Source organism: Pelodiscus sinensis, chromosome 9 (assembly GCF_049634645.1).
Source record: "Pelodiscus sinensis isolate JC-2024 chromosome 9, ASM4963464v1, whole genome shotgun sequence".
NCBI lineage: Eukaryota > Metazoa > Chordata > Testudines > Trionychidae > Pelodiscus > Pelodiscus sinensis.
In genome coordinates, this window is record NC_134719.1 from 17799538 (window position 1) to 17822839 (window position 23302).

The 23302-nt window shown below is 40.2% G+C and overlaps 1 protein-coding gene across 1 annotated transcript in view; it reads left to right on the forward strand.

Annotated features, from left to right (window-relative positions):
* Positions 1-23302, forward strand: part of CACHD1 (cache domain containing 1) — a 192937-nt gene that overhangs the window by 142787 nt on the left and 26848 nt on the right. Inside the window, exons 9-16 of the mRNA XM_006125035.4 lie at positions 763-996; positions 5112-5261; positions 6098-6221; positions 11632-11749; positions 14728-14896; positions 17558-17700; positions 18426-18607; positions 20333-20443. Of these exons, the coding sequence (XP_006125097.2) occupies positions 763-996; positions 5112-5261; positions 6098-6221; positions 11632-11749; positions 14728-14896; positions 17558-17700; positions 18426-18607; positions 20333-20443 (1231 nt within the window). The remainder of the gene's footprint in view (positions 1-762; positions 997-5111; positions 5262-6097; positions 6222-11631; positions 11750-14727; positions 14897-17557; positions 17701-18425; positions 18608-20332; positions 20444-23302) is intronic.

Here is a 23302-nt window from a genome sequence, read left to right on the forward strand (position 1 = left end):
ATAATGACTAATTTGGGTGTGAGCAGGACTAGGTTCATTAGCATCTGGAGCAGGGATTTCCCATCAGGCAGTGCTTCTCTGCTTTCGGTGTCCCATAGTTCAGTGCGGTTCCTGCCTTGGAAGAGCTGCTCTCCATTCTGTATGCTAATGAGATGTCCCTCTGTTCCATCCTTAATGTAAATGAGGCTGGGGTGTTTCCTTAATTGTATCACCCTTGTCTGAAGCAGTTTAGGTGTGTCTTCCCTGGCCTTTTCTTTGCTTTGTCTTTGATTCTAGCAGAGGCCTGAGGGAGGGGAATGGTTTTCCATGAGTGTCACTCCCTGACTCCCCAAGAGCACAAGGCTGACAGGTGACCATGTTCTGGTTCCCCAATAATCACAGAGCTGGTGGGTAACAGCTCTCTGTTGAAAAAAAGAATTGTTAAAAATATCTAAATAGTGACATGGACAGAGCAACCCTCTTGAGTTTCTATGCAGTGGAAGTTATGTGAATGGAGACTTTTAAATCCTCGCGTGACTGATTATACCTACGTTATAATTCACCTGAGCTGTATTAGTTACTAAGCAATATTCTACAGTTTCACTTAAACAGGCATTCACCATATTCAGTCTGACTGCCTGACTTGGCAACACAAAGTACATACTGTACTGTAGTTTTGCAACATGTTACAGTGGTTTTAATTTGGAATAAGATGTAGGAGACTCAACTGATAATAAATTTCTTACTTTCTCCTCCGCTATCCTTGCAATTTCTCTTTTTCAGAGGGAGTGACAGGCTTAAAAGAACTGGCATTTCTCCGAGATCTTGCAGAACAGAACTCAGTAAAGTATGGAGTGCCTGATCGAACTGCCTTGCCTGTGATCAAGGGGAGTATGATGGTCTTGAATCAGCTCAGTAACTTGGAAACCACAGTGGGTCGATTTTATACAAACCTTCCTAACCGAATGATTGATGAGGCAGTCTTCAGTCTGCCCTTCTCAGATGAAATGGGAGACGGTAAGTGCTTTCAAAATCTGAAATTGAGCAAGTAAAACAAACAGATTAGACTTCCGTTTGCCTGACAGCCCCCAGCTTTGTAGCCAATAGATAAGTGGTGCTTCTAGGTCTGTCGCTAAGGGATGTGTAAAATTAAGTTCTTCAAGCAGGGATTATGTGTAAAGTTTTACCTCCCCAGGGACCTGTTTATGGAAAGTGTGGGTAATGTGTCTAGTGGATTTGGGCTGAAGGGAAATTTTGTGTCTCAACTACACTGATTTAGCCTCGGTAGTTTGGATTTATCTAGGAAACTCTTCCAAGCTGAAATCACAGCCACGGCCCTTCTGCATGCCAGCTAGCCCATTCAGAGCTGCTGTTGCTCTCTGAGCAGACCACAGGGCTACATAGGGCAGCATAATGGGAGAAGTGGCATTCCTGTTGGATGCTGAACACCGCCTTCCTGTTTCTGATAGTGGAGCCACACATATAGATATTCCTGAGGGGTTGTTCCAGCTGTCCAGTTCCTCCTCCTTTCCCTTCCATCTGCGCACTAGCCGAGGTATGGAGCAGCATCTCACCAACCAGGTTAGCAGCTGCTCTGGAGGCCAGGAGGCTCCGGCAGTATTGAGGCATACGGTCTTCAGTAAGGACCCAGCCTAATAGGCGAAACTGCTAAATATTTGACCAAATTCTCTGTTCCAATTAAACTGTTTTTAAAAAACCCTAAACATGTGGTTGTCCTCAGCACAAGACAGAGGAGTTTGAAGCCCGTGGCTGCCAGTGGCACGAATGGCCATTCTGTAAGCCAGGGATCAGCTGAATGCAGCAGCATCCTGGTTATTACATGCCTTTTGTCAGGAGTTAGGATGGAATCGGAGTCTCTCTTCTGGTTCTACGTCAGTGGAGTATTTCTCCGACCCATCGCCTCAATACAGCAGCTACAGACCAGATTTGTGCTGACAGATTACAGTTGTGAATTCGAATCTGATGTGTTACTTAAAAACCCTAAAATTCATGTGTGTAACTTTACTTGCATTCAGTAGTGAGGTCAGATGGCACACTGCAGAAGATGAGATGAGGGCATATAGATGTTTGCCTAGGAGAGCAAAGGACATGCAGCCAGGCCTATACAGAGCCCTCAGGAAAACTGCATAAGAGATGCAAAGACCCCATACATGGTGTTCCACGAGTGGCCCATGGTTCCAGGTGGAGTTCAGACCTCGAGTGCCTTTCATACATGTTCTTGCACTGGCATGAATGTCATTGTGAGAGAGTATTCCCCATCTCAGCTCATACATCTGTAAAGTGAGGAGAAAAAAAACCTTACTTCATAGGGAATTGAGATCTGTATTAGTGTTTTCCTAGTACTTTGAAGCTTTAAGGTGCTAGGTAATTACTAGCTATTAGAGTTAATAAACTGAACCACTTCTTCACTGCTCCAGACATTGCTTTCCTTTTTCTTGTGTGTGGTGTTAGGGAGAAGGGGTTGAGGAATATGACTCAGAAGGGTTTCCAGATCTTCAAGGAAGATTTCCTTATTTGCCACCTGATTAGAGTAACTCTTGAGAGTCTGAAATCCTCCATGTCTTCTGAGATTGCTTCTGGACATGCTGCCATGGTATGGCAGAATGATAGCTTAGTTTTTCCTTTTCCCATCACTCAGGCTATGTCTATACTACACTGATCTATCGGAAAAAGGTAAGCAAATTGCACTCCACAATTTGCGTACCTTTTTCTGGGGGTTTTTTTTTGGGGGGGGGGGGAGAGGTTTTTCTGAAATTTGACCCATCTAAACTGGGCCAAATTTTGGGAAAACCTCCTCTTTTGGAAGATTTCTTCTTCCTTGTGAGAGGAGAAAGACAGGGCTTCCAAAAGAGCACATCTGCTCTTCCTCAAAAAAACAGTGAAAGAGCAGATGCGTTCCCTGGACCCGGTGGAGTTTTTCCCGGGTATCCTAGAAAAACCGCATAGTGCAGACATAGCCCCAGTGGCACTATGTCATCTTCAAACAGCCACATCCAAGCATAATGGAGAAATTGAACACCATAAGGATTATAAATGGTACAACTGAATAGCTTTGGCTTGCATGAATAGGTGTATGCATGGTTTTTTTTTAATAAAAAAACTCACTGATGGAGATTAATTTGATATCTGTTTTATATGAAATGGGTAAGTGAGTTTCCATGTGGCCATGACATAGAAAGTAATACAAAAATGGACTGCTACATTTTTTTACCTGAGGCATTGAGAGGTTCATAAAATCACTGTAATCCTTTCGGTTATAAAACCCGGTACAATGGCTGTGTTGGGATTTAGTTAAAAAGAGGAGGCTTAACATGCTACATATATAATCAGGTGAACAAAATTCATCTCAATTAATATTTTACAAGTAAGATTTCTTTTATTATTGTTAATATGTTTAGAGCTGGGTATGAGGGAAAAAGTAAAAATGCAGACCTTAAAAAGAATGCAAAAAAAAGAGAGCATCTAGGTCCTTTTATATTAATTCACATTCTTGTCTCTAAGGGTATGTCTATACTACAGTGCTATTTCAAATTAACTTAATTCGAAATAATGCATCTGTACACAAAAACCATTTTGAGCTGTGGAGTTCTGGCTGCCAATGGCTTGTTGGCTCATGTTTTGGGGCCACTGGGTCAGGGGCCCCAGTGGCCTCTGCTGGCTCTGGGCTGGCAGGCTTGGAGCTGACACAGGCACTGTGGCCAGGGTCTACCCCTTTAATGGCTCCGGGCCTGCGGGAGAGGAGAGTAAGTTTTCCTGGTTGTGCCCAGAGTGGCCACCAGGACTCCCTGGGAAGGGCTGGAGGCCCCCTATTTCAAATTTGGTGTTACTCCTCGTAGAATGAGGTTTACCAAATTTGAAATAAGGGCACAGAGGTTTGCCTGTGTAGACACTATTAAAGTTAATTCGAAATAACTACTGTTATTTCGAATTAACTTTGTAGCGTAGACATATCCTAAGATATCTAACTGTGTTCTTATGAAGAAACAAAGTGTGTTTTAATCACTGTGTGTTTTAATAACTTATGACATTTTCATTGGACCTGGTTAATTTACCACCAGATGGGTATATAAAGGCCAGTATGGAGAAAGGGGAATGGAAATGTTGTAGCATAATTCACGTACTTCCTAAACTTCTCCGTCTCAGCCTCCCATCTTATCCCCAAGCCTCTGTACCTACATTTCTACTACAGGCAGTCCCCGGGTTACATACAAGATAGGGACTGTAGGTTTGTTCTTAAGTTGAATTTGTATGTAAGTTGGAACTGGTACATATTGTAGGGGAAACTCTAGCCAAACATTTCTCCAGAGCTCAGTTTTATTCTCCCACACCTCACTTCCCTCAGTCCTTTATTCTCAAGCTGAGGTGTCTGCTGAGAAAAGCCGCTTCACGTCTCCCTGGTCTGCTGGGGGGAAGCAGCTAGTACAGGGTTGCCTCACCCCGTTTGTAAGTAGGGATCCGATGTAAGTCGGATCCATGTAACCCGGGGACTGCCTGTATTACATATGAGCAGCAGTTCTACATTCTGACTCCAGAAGTGTTGTCAGTAAGAGATGTCAAAGCTGGTAGCGCTTCTACTGTCTTTAATGCGGTTATTTAATCATGGTCTTCAAGCATAAACATTGTTTAACATCTGTCATTGAAAGCATTTCTTGCATCAGACGATCATAAAACTGCTATTGGTGATTCACTGGGTCACAATGTCACATTGTCCTATGGAAACTATTACAAGTGGGTTAAAACTGCCTTAACTGGCACAGAGGGCTGAATTTTGCATATTTAATGAAATCTTTGGAGTTGTGATTTATTAATGAAACCCTACAGACAGATCTGATGCACAATCCCTTGAAACCTATGGGAATCTTTTTTTAAACTTCATTGGGAGTTTCATCAGGACCTACTTGAGAAGTTTTTCAGTTTAGATTTTGAAAATACTCCTATGTGGTACTGTGGCAACTTTTTCAAAATTGAACGTGCTGGACAGAAGGATGTTTTTGTTACCTTCTTCTACAAGTGAATGTTCCATCTTTTCTGTTGAGCACAGAACTTATTATTAATTCATTATTTTTAGTCATTATTGCTAATACTGTCTGTACTGTTCTTTTTATCTTAAGGTCTGATAATGACCGTAAGTAAACCTTGTTACTTTGGGAACATGCTGCTTGGGATTGTTGGAGTGGATGTTAATCTGGCGTATATCTTGGAGGATGTAACTTATTATCAAGATTCTTTGGCTTCGTACACATTTCTCATAGACAATAAAGGTGATTTTGTGATTCCAATACATAAATACACTATCTTCCTGTTTTGTCGAAGGTGTATAGAAAACCACCTCCTCATTCTGCTCCTTATTTATAGTTAGAACACCTTGTTTCTCAGCAGGTTAAGTATTAGTTCTTTGAATTAACCATACCTGAAATAATACTGCCTATGAGTATTTCTGGATTTCTAGTTTAGAATTTTTATATGAGGGCCTTAATATAAAAGTATTTGCTGCTGTGAAATAGATTGTTTTCATATTTGAAGGCTAGAAACCCAAAACTATAATACTTTGCAAATACATTAGTTATATTTTATGTTTTTTCATTTTTTATATCAGAGGGGTAGCCGTGTTAGTCTGAATCTGCAAAAGCGACGAGGAGTCCTGTGGCACCTTATAGACTAACTGAAGTGTAGGAGCATAAGCTTTCGTGGGCAAAGACCCACCTGGTCATCTCCAGCCTGATCCTGGCCTGCATATTTATTCCTGCCTCTGGAAATTTCCACTACATGCATCTGACGAAGTGGGTCTTTGCCCACGAAAGCTTATGCTCCTACACTTCAGTTAGTCTATAAGGTGCCACAGGACTCCTCGTCGCTTTTTCATTTTTTATGGCACGGTCTTTTTAGTAATTTTTTTGTTTGAGTTAATTTACCAAGTTCTTATAGTTCTGTTGGCTTTAAGCTGCTTCATGATGTGATGTTATGATTACTGTTAGAGAAGTTTCTGAAGTAATTTGGAGGACTTTCATACATCTAGTCACTCTACTTGTTTTCATGTTTTCTCTGTTTAGTACATACTGAACCAGCACTTGTCCTACATGCATTTTGTTCTTTGTAGGGTATACTCTTATGCATCCATCCCTTACAAGGCCTTATTTGCTGTCTGAACCACCACTTCACACTGACATCATACATTACGAGAATATTCCAAAATTTGAATTGGTTCGTCAGAACATCCTAAGGTAAGGAAGAACTGAGACTTTGGTCATGACTTCCTAAGATTAATGATTCACAGGAGTAAGATATGTTTGTAAAAATTTTTAACGGGTGTTACTTTATAGAATTATTTTTACTATGTTTAATATTTCTATTGCAGTAGTACCCAGAGATCCCTGTTGGGATTGAGGTCCCATTCTCTAACCAATGCAGGACGGTGTTTTCTACCACATTGTCCTTTCTATCCTTAAATGTCCCAAGCTGTAGTTTCTATAACTTCACTTGGGAGAAGCTTCTAATTCAGTGGTACAGCAAATTGTCAGGAAGTTTTCCTTGATATTCAGTCTGAATTTTCTTTCCTATATTTCAGACAATAAGTCCTCGTGGATACTCTAAATAACTCTTATCTCTTCATGAAGTTCAAATAAGTAATCAAACTGCTGCCTGTGTATCTGCTGCTTGAAATTGTAATTCATTCATTCCAGCCCCTGTCTTCCTTCTTAGTAACTTTTGCCGTTCTTTTATGAACATTCTCCAGTTTTTAGACTTTTGTCTGTTTCAGGTATGGTTAGGCAGGACTTATGTCTGGGTTTAAGCCCGATAGTTCTCTTTTGCTATTGTTTTTGTACCCTGTCTGATATTGAGGCAAAACCAGACATGATTTTGTCTTGGGTCATGGATGGGGACACTATTTTGAAGAGTGCTGTTCTCCATTCCCATTAGTTTGACATTGCACACACTCTGCATTTGATGTCACGCTGGTGGGAGTCAGGACAGTGCACTCTTCAAAATGGCATCCATGCAAAGTCCTACCTGTTGGGGGATAGTGGTGCATTCTTCAAAATGGTTTCATAGAATCATAGAATCATAGGACTGGAAGGGACCTCGAGAGGTCATCGAGTCCAGCCCCCCCGCCCTCAAGGCAGGACCAAGCTCCGTCTACACCATCCTCCAGGCAAGGTGACATCACACATAGAATGTATGCTAGGTCACACTAACAAGGGTGCAATCACACAGGCGGGAGTGGGCCTACACCATTACGGGAAGTACAGGCATATTGGTATTCTGAGGATGCAGCAGTAGCCAACCCAGGAATAACTGCACCTCTACCACTGTACATGGATAAAGATGGCCCTGCAGATAGGGGTGACATATCTTGATTTAGGGTGAGAGAATCTGGCATTGGTCTGTTTTGCTGTTGTTGCCAGACCACATTGCTAAACATTGTGTGATTTGCCATCCACTTGGCTCTTACACCACTACTCTCCCCAGTGTTCTGCCTACTTTTGCAGACTTGCATTTTGGGTTGATTCAATTTTTGTCTTTATTTCTAAATTTGCAATCCAAAAATGTCCCCATTGAAAATAATGGTAGTGCTTAACACGTAAATAAAGCCTTTCATCTTCAAAGTGCTTTATCAACCTCAGTCTGCACAGTTCTTCTCTAAAGTCTGTAAGTATCCTGATCCTCTACGTGCGGTTGGGAGAGGTGTTAAATGACTAGAACAGACCTTCAGAGGAAATCTATGTCCAAATCAGAGTTAGAACCTGGGAGTTTGTGACTTGCAATTCTGTGCATGTACAACTAACTCAGCTCTTTTTGTAAAGCATATCATTTAGATATTAGAAATATTCGCTGAGTCTTCTAGAAGAAATGTGTGTGAAGGACTATGTAAGAGTTTTATGTAGCAACAATGACTTTTGAGAAAGGGTAGCTGAATTGCAAATGTACACTAAGGGTAAAACATTATGGATCTCACTGTATACACAATGTATCCTTTCCTGACTTTAGGGCTAGTTTGTGGGCTTGCCACCAGCTCTGATTAAAGGACAACATATGTTTGCCCTGTCCCAGGACCTGATCACAGACTGTATTATGACTTGGAGAGTCACAATCCCTTGCCTTATTTCTACCTTGCTCTAGGGAAAAAGTGATCTTTGTCAACCCTAAATCTGTTGCAGATTATTGTTCTGGCATGCTAGCTCAGCACTGCAAACAAACACATTGGGAGCCATGGAGCAAAAACTCTGCCCGAGCCCACTGTGCGGGGTGTGTGCGTGGGGGGGAGGGACAATAGTACTCTCTAGAGGCTGTTCCTCTTCTCCTAATGCTACTACTGGGGATACATATAGCCAGGTGTGGCAAGAAGAGGGAGACCTTTGTGGCTCCATACTCTCCTGTATAGGCACATAGCACATGACATGATTATGCTTCTAGGAGTTTTCACACCTTGCATAGTCAAGATAGCTGTATTCATAGGTAAAAACTGAGTTGAGTCATCACGCTCCCGTCTGCGTCCTACCCACTCCTCACCCCCTCAACTAGAGGAGTACGCTGTTAAATTGTGTGAACTGAGATGGTATGATCTTTTCTAGCATTTTTTAAATCCAGATTACTTTTGGAATATAAATCTGCTTTGTGGGCTAAATTTAGTGTCTTTATTGAATATCAATGTAGGTTTTAAAAAACCAGTCACTTAGGGTACGTCTAGACTACATGGCTCTGTCGCCAGGACTATGTAGATTAGTTTACTAGACATACCCAAATGAAGTGGTGATTTAAATAATCACCGATTCATTTAAATTAAAATGGCTGCCCCGCTGTGCCAATCAGCTGTTTGGCAGCACAGCGCTGTAGTCTGGACGCTCCGTGGTTGACATCAAAGGCATTTGTCGACCTCCCTGGTAAACCTCATCCCACGAGGCATACCGGGGAGGTCGACAAATGCCTTTGACGTCCACGGCGGAGCATCCAGACTACAGCACTGTGCCGCCAAATAGCTGATCGGCACAGCGCGGCAGCCATTTTATTTAAATCGCCACTTCATTTGAGTATGTCTAGTAAACGAATCTACATGGCTCTGGCGACAGAGCCATGTAGTCTAGACATACCCTTAGTGTAATCTACTATATGTTTGAGAAAGATTGTGGGTCTGTCCGTTAGTCTGTTTATTCAAGAACTCCTCCTAAATGGTAAGAGCTAAGGTCACCAAATTTGGTATGCAGCTTCCTCTTCTCATAACTTAAAGCAAGGTCAGGCTTTGATTGTGCCAGGACAATGGAATGTGCCCGGAATGTGATTGTTTCTCATAAAATGGAAAAGGAGGGATAGTTACCAAGCACAGTTACACAGTGTAATGACTACCGGGAGGCAACAAGGAGTCAGAGATGGGGACCTGGACAGCTATAACCCCGTTGGAGCGGCAGAGGACAACTGTCTGCTATTTTTTTGAGAGAGTTTGTCTGTGTGTCTGTCTATCCCACAGCCAGGGGACATGCACCCCAGCCAGAAAAAAGCAACACATTTTACAGACCCTTTTGTAGGGTGGTTACTATGTTGCTCCATGGCTTCTGGGACTTCCAGGGCTCTGCAGCTGCCGTGGCTTCTGGGGCTGCCAGGTCTCTGGGGCTGCTATGGCTTCTGAGGCTGCTGGGCCTCTGTGGCTGCAGGGACTCTGGGGCCACTTCTGGTCCCCTGCTACTGCCCAGCAGCAGAGGCCAGAACTCCTTGCTGTGCCCCTCAATACGGGTCTGAGTCATGCCCCCCCTACCCTGCCCACTTCTGCCTTGTGGCCCAACCTCCTTATACCTGGATTCTGTGGTCCAGGAACATCCATGGTTCTGCCGGACCACAGATGTTGCCAGACCATGGAGTCCTGTTTAAGGGAGGTACAACCTGTACTATTTTCATTAATGAAAAGACCCAAAAAAAGGAGTTGTAGACATGGAACGAGGACATGATGGATGTTGCTGTCATCTGGGAAGATGCACTTAACATGAATGATTTCAGATAAAGAACAGGAGCTGCAGTCCCTGACTAAAGCCACCTGATGAAGACAAAGAAGAACAAAAATCTTCTTAGCCCTCAGGAGAGTGTTTGTACATATTGTATTTCTACTGCCAGCATTCCAGTTCTTCTACTTTGCTCTACTCTTAAAGGCAGGCATGGTATTAAAATATAGAAAACTCTTGTTCTTCATGTATAAATGACAATATCCTGGCCTACTAAGAAAAATGGAATAGGCAGGGATACAGCATGATATGTATGAACAGTTCTGCAAATTATAATTTAGATCTCATTTTAAGTCTTTAGATTACGAAGGAAAGCTATATCTTTCTCCCCCTCCCTCCTTTGAAATAGAGAGCTAATTAGTGCATTCCAATAGCAACACTATCGCAAGACAGGACAAACTATGACGTTGTTCTCTATGAACAGTGGTCAGTTTGTAGTGAAAGAGGTGCTGGGGCTCTCACAGTTTATTTTTGCTTTCATAACTGACATGGGAAAGCTCCCAGTGCTGGGCTGTGAACTGCCAAGCCTAGAGGTGCCGGGGCTAAACCCGGACAACTGCTGGCACAGATTAAGCACAGTCTGTGAATCACTAAGTATCAGTGTAGGAACCAAGTTACCTTTGCTTCATCATTTACACAGAAAAAGGCAATTCTTATTCAAACCTTACTTGGAAGAGCAGGGGCGAGCAAGATACGGTCCATGGACTGGATCCGGCCTGCCCAGCTGGATCTAGCCCATTGGCCACGGCGCTGGGACCCTCAGGCACAGAGCAGCCCCACACCACTTTAAGCGATTGGCTGCTCCCTGTGGCTTTCTGCTCTGGGCACCAGGGAGAGGGGGTTCCGGCCAATGAGACCTGAGAGATTTTGCTGGGGGGCTGGGGCTGTGTGTGAACCCCCTCTCCCCCAGCAGAGTCTCACAGGGAGCAGTCAGCCCTTCTGAGCAGCCTGGGAGTCTGCCTCAGAGTCCTGCAGGTCTGCTGGCCTAGAGTTGCCTAGGTAAGTGCCTCCTGGCTAGAACCTGCCTCTGGCATCCCCCAACCTCTCCCTCTCTCCAGCATCCTGTCCAGGCCACCACCCCCTCTTGCCCCATGTCACTGCCTAAATCCTCTGCCTAAATCCCCATTCTCCCTCCTCCAGATCACAACTCCCTCCTAGACCCTGCACCTCCTCCTATATCCATCTCCCAGGCCAGAATCCTCTCCTAGACCCATATCTCCTCCCAGGTCCTGCACCCTAAGCCCTTGAGTCAGATCACAATCCTCTCCTTCACCCAAACTCCCTCTCAGTCTCCACACCCTCTCTTGTACCCCAGTCCCCTAGCCCAAGTTCCCTTCTGCATCCAACGTCCATCCCAGACCCTGCACTCTCTCCATAGGCCCTTGACCACATACCAAAATCTTGGAGAGTTCCCCCCATCAAAAATTATGGCCTGCCCCTATGTAAGAGTGTAAGTGTTAAAATAGATAAATGTATGAACAGCAAACCAAGCATTCTATTCTTTCTTAATTATATGCTGTTTTTATCCAGCCTTTTCAGAACTAATTATATTTTTGTATAAAAATGCATGAGACGGGTTAGTTTATTTTCACAGCTTGTTTTCAGTGTTAAATAAAATGTCCGATATGTTTTGTTGCCACTGTAGCCTCCCTCTGGGCAGTCAGATTATTACAGTCCCAGTGAACTCCTCGCTGTCTTGGCATGTAAACAAACTGAGAGAAATTGGAAAAGAAGCCTACAATGTTAGCTATGCCTGGAAAATGGTAAGAGAGCAATATCACTTTTGAGTGGTAGTATGTAGTTTTAATGTATGTTAATATTTTCAAGCTTGAGAAGTGTGAAATGTACTTATACAGAGACAATATACATCTCTTATTGTGGTAAATAACCTCACATTGCATTGAAATTGCAGTTTCAAATTTATTATAATATAATCCTCAGAGACATGTGCCTACAGTATGTGTGTCTGCTATTTTATACATTAAATACTATATTTGTACACACGTGCACACACACACATACAATTATAGTATATTCTTTCCCAAAAAAAGAAAATCTATATTGAACTATATTTCACACTATAAAGCCTTAGGGTACATCTACACAGCACTCTTATTTTGAAATAAGTTATTTTGGAATTGTTTTTCCAAAATAGCTTATTTGGAAATAGCACGTCTACACTACAGGGAAGCCTCAGAATTAGTCCAAGACAGGTTTCCCTAATGTGGACTCGCTACCTCAAATTAGAGCCCCAGGAGGCACTGGGGAGTAATTGCTTTGAATGACCCTGGGGAGAAGCTATTTCATATAGCAGCAGTGGAGCGTCCACACTACTGCTATTATGAAATTACTATTTCAGAATAAGCATTATTCCTCATCGAATGAGATTTACAGATTTCAGAATAATACGGACATTATTTTGAAATTATTTCAAAATAACGGAATTGCTGTGTAGACGCTCACATAGTTATTTTGAAATAAGTGATTACCTTTACTCTTTATAAAATGGGGTTTCAGGGTAATTTTGAAAGAAGGGTTTTCTTTCGAAATAGCTGCGTCTAAGACAGCATTTCTTTTTTTGGAAAAGGGTATTTCGAAATAGCGCCCTGACGCGATTATGCAGATGAAGCGTGTGAAATTCAAATCTGCGCTTCATTTGCAGTTTGGCTCAGCTGCATTTGCATTCCTCTATCGAAAGAGGAATGCAGTGTAGACATACCCTATAGGACATGAGTCTACCTTGTAATATGCAACGTTGTGTTAGTTTCTCACTAGGGCTGTCAGCTGACCTGCATTAACGCCTGCGATTAATGCAGGACAGGATTAATGCATTAACTTTTTTAACGCATTAATCGCAGGCATTAATGCTGCGCTGCCCTTTTGAAATGCCGCTCCAGCAAATCCCCTTTGAAGTGCTGCTCCAGCACTTCAAAGAAGCAGTGCAAGTGGAGCCGGGGATCAGCTGGAGTCCCATCTGATCCCCTGGCTCCGCTGTTGCAAAGCCCCTTTGAAGAGCCAGAGAGGTACTTCAAAGGGGCTTTGCAACAGCAGAGCAAGGGATCAGCTGGAGTCCCCAGCTGATCCCAGGCTCCTAATGAGCTGCAGCACTGAAAATAAAATATCTATGAATATAGGAGAAATAGGGCTGTCAAGCGATTAAAAAATTTATTCGCAATTAATCGCACACACCTTCCCTCCAGCTGATCCCGGGCTCCATGCAGCACTGCCCTGTTGAAATGCCGCCACAGTGTTTCAAAGGGGAGGTGCACACGATTATTCACGCGATTAATCGCAATTAAATTTTTAAATTGCTTGACAGCCCTATTTCTTACATAGTCATAGATATTTTATTTTCAGTGCTGTTTGGAATTTTCCCCATACATATTGTGCACTCAAGTTGGATGCCATTACCTTGCAGAAATCTCCCACACTAATTAAAACAACAAAATATCCTCAAATACTACCCTCAGTGGACCAAAAACCTCCTATGCATCATCTAGATGAATTCATAATTGCTAGATTCTTACAGAATAAAATCAATTCAGATGGATGGAAGCAATTGTTTTTTTAAGTCTTCTGTAATCATTAGACAGATCAGATTTAATGGATGGATTTGGAACCAGCATCGTTTCCTTTAAAAAAAAAAAAAAAAAAAAGTTGTTCTTATCTTACCCAATTGCAAGAGGGGGCGAAAACGATTCTCGCGGCCATTTCGCTTTTCAGTTTATTTTGTGAACAAATCTGAATATCAAGGGAATAAAATGGAATCTACAACTAGATATGATCCAGGCAAATTTTGCTAATACTAAGAATAATTAGCTAATTACTTTGTGTCAATAAACTTAACAGATGCTGGTGGATCATTTCACTGAATTAATTTAAATATAACCTAAGAGATTATGCTGAGCAGTTTTAGAGATTAAATCTGTCATCATATACCAGAAGTTCACATAAGTGTGTTCCTGGAGCTAGTGTTGCCATGTTGAAATGTTGTATTAACTATCAGATGGCCTTATACCCTGACACTGCTATTCTCAAGTTTGCCTAACCTGATGCACTTAGAAAGTGTTCAAACCAGTAAAGCAAGTTATCCATCTAACAGAGGATTGGAGGAGTAACATTGATGTCCTTGTATTACTGTTAATTTGAATTCTTCAAAATGGGAAGCAGACTACAAAGAGATACATTGTATTCTGTTCCTATTTGTGAACTTGTCCACTTGTCTTGAATGAGGTTCCATGAAGTAGTCATACAAAAGCATCAGAATTGTGATTTTTTTTAAATATGTGAAAACAAAAATGGGTGTGCCAAGCATCAACTTTGATGAAGTCTTTTTTTTTTTAAGTATAACTCGTGATTTTTAACACACTTGGGGAAATTAATGAAAGCGCATGTCTTAGTTGTGTGGACCGTACTACTACCATTGGAAACTCTAAAGTCTAAAGCCTCGATCCTACCTTGAGAATGGTTTGGGTATACTCCACACCCATGCAGCACCTCACCCCCATTATCAGGGTTTTATCTCCAAATATTGAGAAATTCAGCAATTTCTAGAGGTGATTAATTTCAGAGAAAAAGAGTAGGAAATATGCGGCTTTGGAGTATGGCTAAAGGTGATGCCCCCTTCTAGTGTTAAAGAAATTGAAGAATCAGACAGGAGGGGATAAATAGAAAAAGAATTATACCAAACCTATGGTTTTGTGGGAGGATTTTCAGTCTAATTTTAGTGCTTGTTTTTCAGGCCCAAGACACATCCTTCATTCTCTGTGTTGTGGTAATACAGCCAGAAATACCTGTTAAACAGCTCAAGAATCTGAACACCGTCCCAAGCAGCAAGCTGCTGTACCATCGATTGGATCTATTGGGCCAGCCCAATGCCTGTCTGCACTTCAAGCAGCTGGCGACCCTAGGTACAGCAATCCCTCAGCTCATCTTTATCTCATGCATATTTTTGTACGGCTGGTTGGAAAACAGAAAACATCTTTAGTTAAAATCCTTATGAAAATGTCTTAAAAATTCAAGGCAATTTTTTGTGCTGCTTCATCTTTTTACACGATTATATTTAAACCGTGCACCCTTTGCACTGGTGAGCACTAGTCATCTGAGTATTTTCTCATGGACTGCTCATGTGAGTGAGTGCTTACTAAAATAAGGGTTGCACAGTCTAGTCCAGAAAATAAGGTACATAGGAGCTGGTTTCAATTATAGTTTGAGTCTGTCAAGCAAAACATTGGCAATGACTTGAAAATGATGTCATTCTTGCTAGTCTTGCTGTATCCTGTTGACTTTGGATTTATGCAAATGTTTCATGGATATGCATCCATCTGTCTGAAGAAATCAGAAGATACAGCCAGGAAGTCATAATTTTAATATTTTTTAAATCTTTTAATGTGAAATTTTTTCAAACCTCTTAAACGTACATAAAAATTTCAAGTTCAATGGTATGTCTTTCAAAAAAGGATATTTTTTCTTTCTATATATTAAACTTTTTAATTAGCCCTGTTGATTTCAGTGTTTGCATTGATATCATGGATGAAGTGATCTGTCTTCAGAATTATATTATAATGCAAGTTTTAATATATGGAAAAGAGTGAATTTTTAGACTCTTTTTAAGGAAATGAATCTAGTGGTTGCATACAAGTTGGAAGGTTCACGTTCTTACACATTTGAATATTAAAATTCAGATTTCTCCATAGAGTTTAAACTAAACTACTCATAAACAGTAATCACTCATGAAAAAGGCTATAGGTATCATTATAGACAACTCATCAAAGACACCTGCTCATAGTGGTGCTCAAAATAGCTAATAAGTTGGACTTGTATTAAAGATTAACTGAATGATGATATGGAACCTTTGTGCCATTATCTAAAACAAAACATTCTGTCTTGAATAAATGCCTAGTATTGATAAAAGGGAACCATGGGATAGCCGCTTCTTCAAGGTGTTACATTAATGGGAAAAGTCCAGGGATGCACACCAATAGTGTTAGACACAAAGACTCAATATGAGAGAAAATGTAAGTGATTCAGTTTAGTCTGGAAAACTGATGAGGAGATAAAATGGAAGTTTATTAAGTGATGAGTGGGATAGATAAGGCTGCTAGATGTGCACTGGCATGCTTTGGGAGGGACGTGGGAAAACGGAGAGCCTCTTCACTGCATTAAGTATTATATCTCTAGGTTTTTTTTCCCCTGGAGACAGTTGCACCCTGAGAAAAGCAATAAAATTAACATGTGGTTTCCCTTTATCAAATATTCAAGAAAAAAACAAATGTTTCAATATCCCAATGTCCTGGATTAAGATTATGTGATTTGTTTGTTTGTGTCCTTCTGTTTTTTCCATCTTAAATATCACATCTTGCTCAGTGAAAGCACACACCCATACTATTCAGAAGATCTCTTGTAGTCATTCTTCTTGCTCCCTTTTTCATATCAGCAAACTCCCTTCATTAGCTTTGTAAGACTTGTGGGTTTTGTGCCTCTTTCTAAGTTAACAATCTGGAAGTCATAGCTGTTCATCTAGGTGGTCTCTGCATAGTCCCACCTAATCTCAGTTTTTTCTCAAAAAAATCTTTGAGTTTTATCATTGGCTTCCCCATTCTCTGTGAATTGTGGTTGCCTTCACAACTTATTTGTATTATTCTACCGTGTAATTAGTCATTCTTTCATTCTACCTGTCAGACTTCATCATGACTTCATCACACCTTCATCAGCTTCTCTTGCCAGTCCCTTTGCACTTTTTGTCCTGGGCTAAATCCCCATTAAGCTACTACCCTATCTTCCTCAAGATCCCTCCTGGAGACTTGCTGCTTCTGCAGTGCCTGCAGAATGCTGTCAGATGATAAGGGCTAGACAAGCAGTGTTTGTTTCCCTTAAGAAACTGAAACCACCATCACCTACAGCAAGACACTCAAATCTTCTTTACCTTACAAAAAGATGCACATAGCCAGCCTCATCAAAGGCATCCTCATATTTGACTGTGAAACAGACATTTTAGGTTAGCCCATGTGACATTTCAATGAAAAGCAGGTTTCAAATCAAAAGAGAATCATAAACTCATAGATCATCAAGTCCAGTCCCCTGCCCTCACAGCAGGACCAAGCACTGTGTAGATCACTCCTGAAAGATGTCTATCCAACCTGCTCTCGAATATCTCCAGTGACGGAGATTCCCCAACCTCCCTAGGAAATTTATTCCTGTGTTTAACTCCCTGACAGTTAGGAAGTTTTTCCCAATGTCCAACCTAAACCTCCCTTGCTGCAATTTAAGCCCAATGCTTCTTGTCCTATACTCAGAAGCCAAGGAGAACAATTTTTTCTCTCTCCTCCTTGTAACACCTTTTTAGATACTTGAAAACTACTAGCATGGATATAATCTGTGCTCATAAGTCTTACTATTATTATTTGGGACAATAAACCTCATCCTTAAGGCGAAAACTGGTCATCAGCTTGTGTCATGAAGTGATTCTCTACTGGCCATAGTCTCAGCCTGTAGTTCTGTGATGGGGTTGCAAGTATTGTATGCTGAACATAGTGCTTTGTTTTTAATTCTCTGATGCTTTGTGCTTTCAGAAAGTCCTACAGTAATGCTGTCTGCAGGTAGTTTTTCTTCTCCTTATGAACATCTGAGCCAACCTGAGACCAAACGGATGGTGGAACACTACACAGCATACCTCAGCGACAACACTCGTCTTATTGCTAACCCTGGACTTAAAGTATGCTATGTGAATCCACCATGCCCTTATTGGTCACCATGCTAGTCCCATTTCACAGCTGTCCTTTGGGTTGACTCTTGGCCTGTGGGAGTGCTGGGCATGTAGGATACGAGGATTTTCAACTTTTGCTGCTGAGACCCTGTGCTCAGCTCTAGGGATGGATAAGTGTGAACCCTCTGGAACAACAGCATCCCCTGTGGGCTGGAGAAGCATTGTTAGGTAGCTTGAAAGGGAATCCTGTCTACTCCTTGGTTGGGTGGATGGGGACTATGATATGAGGGCTTTAAGAATAGTGAAGAAGTTGGAGTGGGAAAGTCGCTCAGAGACCACTAGGAATCCTATTCTCTAGGAAGAAAGTTTACAGAAAGTTAGAATGAACACTATGCAGATTGGTGCTGTAATAAATATTGGGTCAGAAGATACCTTTGTGTGTTTACACATTTAATTGAGAAACTTTGGTTTATGTACAGATGGATCAGTATTTATATTTACCTGAAGTGAAAAGCAAATGCTAGAAGCTGTGCAGATAATGACAACAATATTTAATTTATAAGAGGCTTTTACTTTATTTGGAATTTGCTAGATCCATCTGGTGTGAGAAGATTTTAAAGAAGTAATTGGGTTTAGATTATCTCTGATAGGTCTTTAGGAAACCCTGCAAGCAGCTTATTATCTTTTCATGCAAGTCTTAAAGGAACCCTGCTAGGTCAGTCTTTGTTTTGCAGTTTTCTGTCAGAAATGAAGTAATGGCTACCAGTCACGTCACAGATGAATGGATGACACAAATGGAAATGAGTAGCCTGAACAGTTACATTGTCCGCCGTTACATAGCAACGCCCAATGGGGTGCTCAGAATTTATCCTGGTTCTCTCATGGATAAAGCATTTGATCCCACTAGGAGACAATGGTGAGTTTTAGGGTCCCATTATCAAAGGTTTCAAAAAACTTAGAGGCTTGATAATATTGCACAGGGGAAAATATGTCATGTAGGATTAATAGAAAAGCCATATTTTTAAAGGATAGTTAAATAAATTTCTAATCAAATAATTTGTATGCTCAGTAAAACATATTGTATTTAATAGAAATTTTAATAGAGTATTTGCTGTAAATCTTAACTTTTTATTAAGATAGTTTCTGTTTCTTATCCTTTTGTACAGCATAAGAATAAAAATATTTACACATGATGATAAAGATCCATACTGTTCCTCTATTTATCCTTGAAGATCTATCAACATGAATTTCAGCTCCTTGTAGCAATTTTGATTATTGGTATTTCATGCCACAGTTTTTGTTTACAATGGATTGTCTTACAATATTTCCAAACAAGAATTTGATGAATAGCTGCAGAATACTTGAGAGTATTTTAACATATGCTTTGTTTAAAAAAAGCCAACCAGGGGATGCTGCAATATGGCTCTGAACAATCAAGTTAGAGACAGGGGTACATAAGTAAACTTACGATTCTTGCCCTGTGGCTCTATTCATAGGGCTCTAACTCACTGATGGCATTGCTTGTTTCACAGCTCCACTATCCTACATCTCCCTTGAAAAATATTTACCACAGTTCTTGAATGGGAGTACTTAACTTTTTGGGGTTTTTTCCCCCTCACCAGTGTTTAATCATTTACATTTTGGAGTCAAAATACTGAATATAAATTTAAGATTTTTTTCTATAATTTTTCTCTTCCCACAATTAGATGGCTTTGATGAGTTCACGCTATCAATAAACTATATACAGTGTTTACAAACACCATTTTTTCCTTTACTTAGAAAAGAAAATTTTGTATGTGCACATAGAGTCCTCTTCCCTTCACACTCTCAAATAAACCTAAAAGCTAATAAATTCTTTATCAAATTAATCATTTCAGGGACTGCCGGTTAGGTAGATGCTGTCTGGCAGCTTTTGTGGTTTTTACATCCACGTTTTTCTTTTTCTGGTTCCTGTGTTAAAAAAACAACAACAGAAAAAACATGGGAAACTGGCTTTACAGCAGATGACAATGAAATTGTCTCTGTTCAAAGTAATGTTAAATGTGCAAAATAAATAAAATGGAAAAAGACAAATACTTTTAATTTCATTTCTGAAGTTAGAGAACTTGTAGGTGTTATTTGTCGCAGTAACGTTTAAATATTCTGATATAAGTGAGTAATTTTAGGTGACCCTAACCCTTTAAATAAATATTGTATAATATTCATTTTCTAACAGCTTTCTAAGTTTACACATGGATTTTGTTTGTATGAAAGTGCTTTCTCTTTCCTCCTATTTTATAAACATTTAATCACATTTTATTCAAGGATGAATGACTAGTTGATTTTTAAATAAAACCTTATTCAGAGTAAGATTTGATTTAAATAATCTAAATATTTTATTTTATAGTAATGTGATACCATGTAATTTGTTAATATGATTTTTCATGTAGAGTAACATTAGTCTAGTGAGTCGGCTTGTTTTGGACCCTGATCTTGCTTACATAAAAACACCTGCTTAACTTTTAAACATGGTGAGCTGTCTCATTGACTTCAGTAGTGCTGCTTACAAGGCATTCAGTTAAACATTTGTGTAAGCCTTAGTTTTTACATTTAAAATGACTGGTGTTCACTCATGAATAATGTTTGTTTTGGTTTTTACTAGGTACTTGCATGCAGTGGCTAATCCGGGACTAATTACTTTCACTGGTCCCTATTTAGATGTTGGAGGAGCTGGCTATGTTGTTACAATCAGCCACACAGTTCATTCTTCAAGGTAAAATTGCATTTTGGATATTTAATTTATCCACAAAAAAATCTGTGAATTGACTAGTATAAAGACATTGTTATCAGTGAGCAATTATCTTTGCTGGAGTCCTAATAAGCAAGGTGCTGCTTCATGGGAAAGGGCGCAATGTTTGCCCCCCAAAAACCATCACTAAAGTGGAAATAACATACACAAACACTGTTGAAACATCCAACTGAAGTTGTTTTTGAAAAATCTGTTTGGGGGAAAGGTGCACTGATTGGTCTTTTGGAGGTTTATCAAACCTTGAGTAATAAGATCAATTTCTAACAAAAAAAAAGTTTTGTGTACTTGAATGTGATTATGGGTGAATGGGAGTAGAGTTTTAATAAACAGAAAATGTAGACATGAAAAAAAATTCCCCTTGAGAATGTTGGCATAGCCTTCTTTTGAAGTTCCTTGCTTTTGTGTTATGCCACTAGCTTTTTTATTAGGAGTTCTAGAAAATAAGCCTGCCTTCTAGATAAACTTCTTTTCTGTATATTTGATTACATCCTTCCCCCTCTACTTAAAGGAGAAGTTTTATCTTGTCTCATGTGTGTGTTCCTTCTCTAAATGTTGCTCTTGCAAGTTCTGTTCTTTCCAGTGTAGTTTTTAAGAAATGCACACTTTCTCACGTGCTTTCTCTTTTTTCTATATAACCTCCCCTTATTATCCTCTTCTTTCCCCTTTCGCTTTTCTGCACAGGGCAACCAAGTAAATGCTATATATGTTATGAGAACATAAGAACAGCCATACTGGGTCAGAACAAAGGTCCAGCTAGTCCAGTACCTTGTCTTCCAACAGTGGCCAATGCCAAATGCCCCAGAGGGAGTGAACAGAACAGGGAATTATCAAGTAATCCCTCTCCCGTTACCCATTCCCAGCCTCTGACAGAGGCTAGGGACAGCATTCCTACCCATCCTGGCTAATAACTATTGATAGACCTAACCTCCATGAATTTATCTAGTTCTTTCTTGAACTCTGTTAAAGTCCTGGTCTTCACAATCTCCTCTGGCAAGGAGTTCCATAGGCCGGTCGTGTGAAGAAAAACTTCCTTTTGTTTCTTTTAAACCTGCTACTTATCCATTTCATTTGGTGAGCTCTAGTTCTTATATTCTGGGAACTAGTAAATAACTTTTCCTTATTCAGTTTTTTCACACCAGTCATGATTTTATAGATCTCTGTCATATCCCCCCCTAGTCTCCTCTTTTTCTAAAATGAAAAGTTCTAGTATTTTTAATCTTTCTTCATGTGGGACATGTTCCAAACCTCTAATCATTTTTGTTGCCCTTTTCTGAACCTTTTCCTTAAAAAACGCCATATTGGGTCAGACCAACAGTCCATCTAGCCCAGTATCCTGTCTGCCAACAGTGACCAATACTAGATGCCCCAGAGGAAGGGAACACAACAGGTAATCCTCACATGAGCCCTCTCCTGTCATCCATATTCATATTCAAGATGTGAGAGTACCATGGATTTATATAGAGGCAATAAGATATTCTCTGTCTTATTCTCTCTCCCTTTTTTAATGATTCCTACCATTCTGTTTGCTTTTTTGACTGCTGCTGCACACTGAGTGGATGTTTTCAGAGAACTATCCACAATGACTCCAACATTTCTCTGAGTAATTATAGCTAAATTCGTCCGCATCATATTGTGTGTATAGTTGGGATTATTTTTTCCAGTGTGCATTAGTTTACATTTATCAACATTAAATTTCATTTACCATTTTGTTGCCTAGTCATTTAGTTTGGTGAGATCTTTTGAAGCTCTTCACAGTCAGCTTTGGTCTTAACTATCTTGAGCAGCTTAGCATCATTTGCAAATTTTGTCATTTCACTGTTTACCCCTTTCTCCAGATCATTTATAAATAGGTTAAATAGGATTGGTCCCAGTACTGACCCTTGGGGAACTCCACTGTCCATTCTGAAAATGTACCATTTATTCCAACCCTTTATTTCCTATCTTTTAACCAGTTATTGATCCATGAAAGGATTTTCCCTCTTATCCCATGACAACTTACTTTACTTAAGAACCTGTGGTGAGGGACCTATTCAAAGGCTTTCTGGAAATCAAAGTCCACTATATCTACTGGATCCCCCTTGTCCACATGTTTGTTGACCCTCGCAAAGAACTCTAGTAGATTAGTAAGGCATGATTTCCCTTTACAGAAACCATGTTGACTTTTCCCCCAACAAATTATATTCATCTATGTGTCTGACAATTTTATTCTTTACTATAGTTTCAACTAATATGCCTGGTACTGATGTTAGACTTACCGGTCTATAATTGCCAGGATCAACTCTAGAGCCCTTTTTAAATATGGGCATCACATTAGCTATCTTCCAGTCAATAAGTACAGAAGCTGATTTAAAGGATAGGTTACAAACCACAGTTAATAGTTCCACAATTTCATATTTGAGTTAATTCAGAACTCTTGAGTGAATGCTATCTGGTCCCAATGACTTGTTTCTGTTAAGTTTATCAATTTGTTCCAAAACCTCCTCTAATGACACCTCAGTCTGGGACAATTCCTCAGATTTGTCACCTAAAAAGAATGGCTTAGGTTGGGAATCTCCCTAACATCCTCAGCTATGAAGACCAAAGCAAAGAATTCTCACAAAACCTCATAATACTATATATTTTTGTTAGTCTCAAAGGTGCCACTGGACAACTTGTTGTTTTTAGTTACAGAGTAACACAGCTACCTCTCTGAGAATCTTTAAAAGAATTCAGTTATTACTTGTATAGCAGGATTCACATTGAACACCTTGTCAATATTCTTACTAGAAATGCTGTAATACTCCAGAGATGAATATTAGCCACTCGTTTTGATTTGTATGAGGA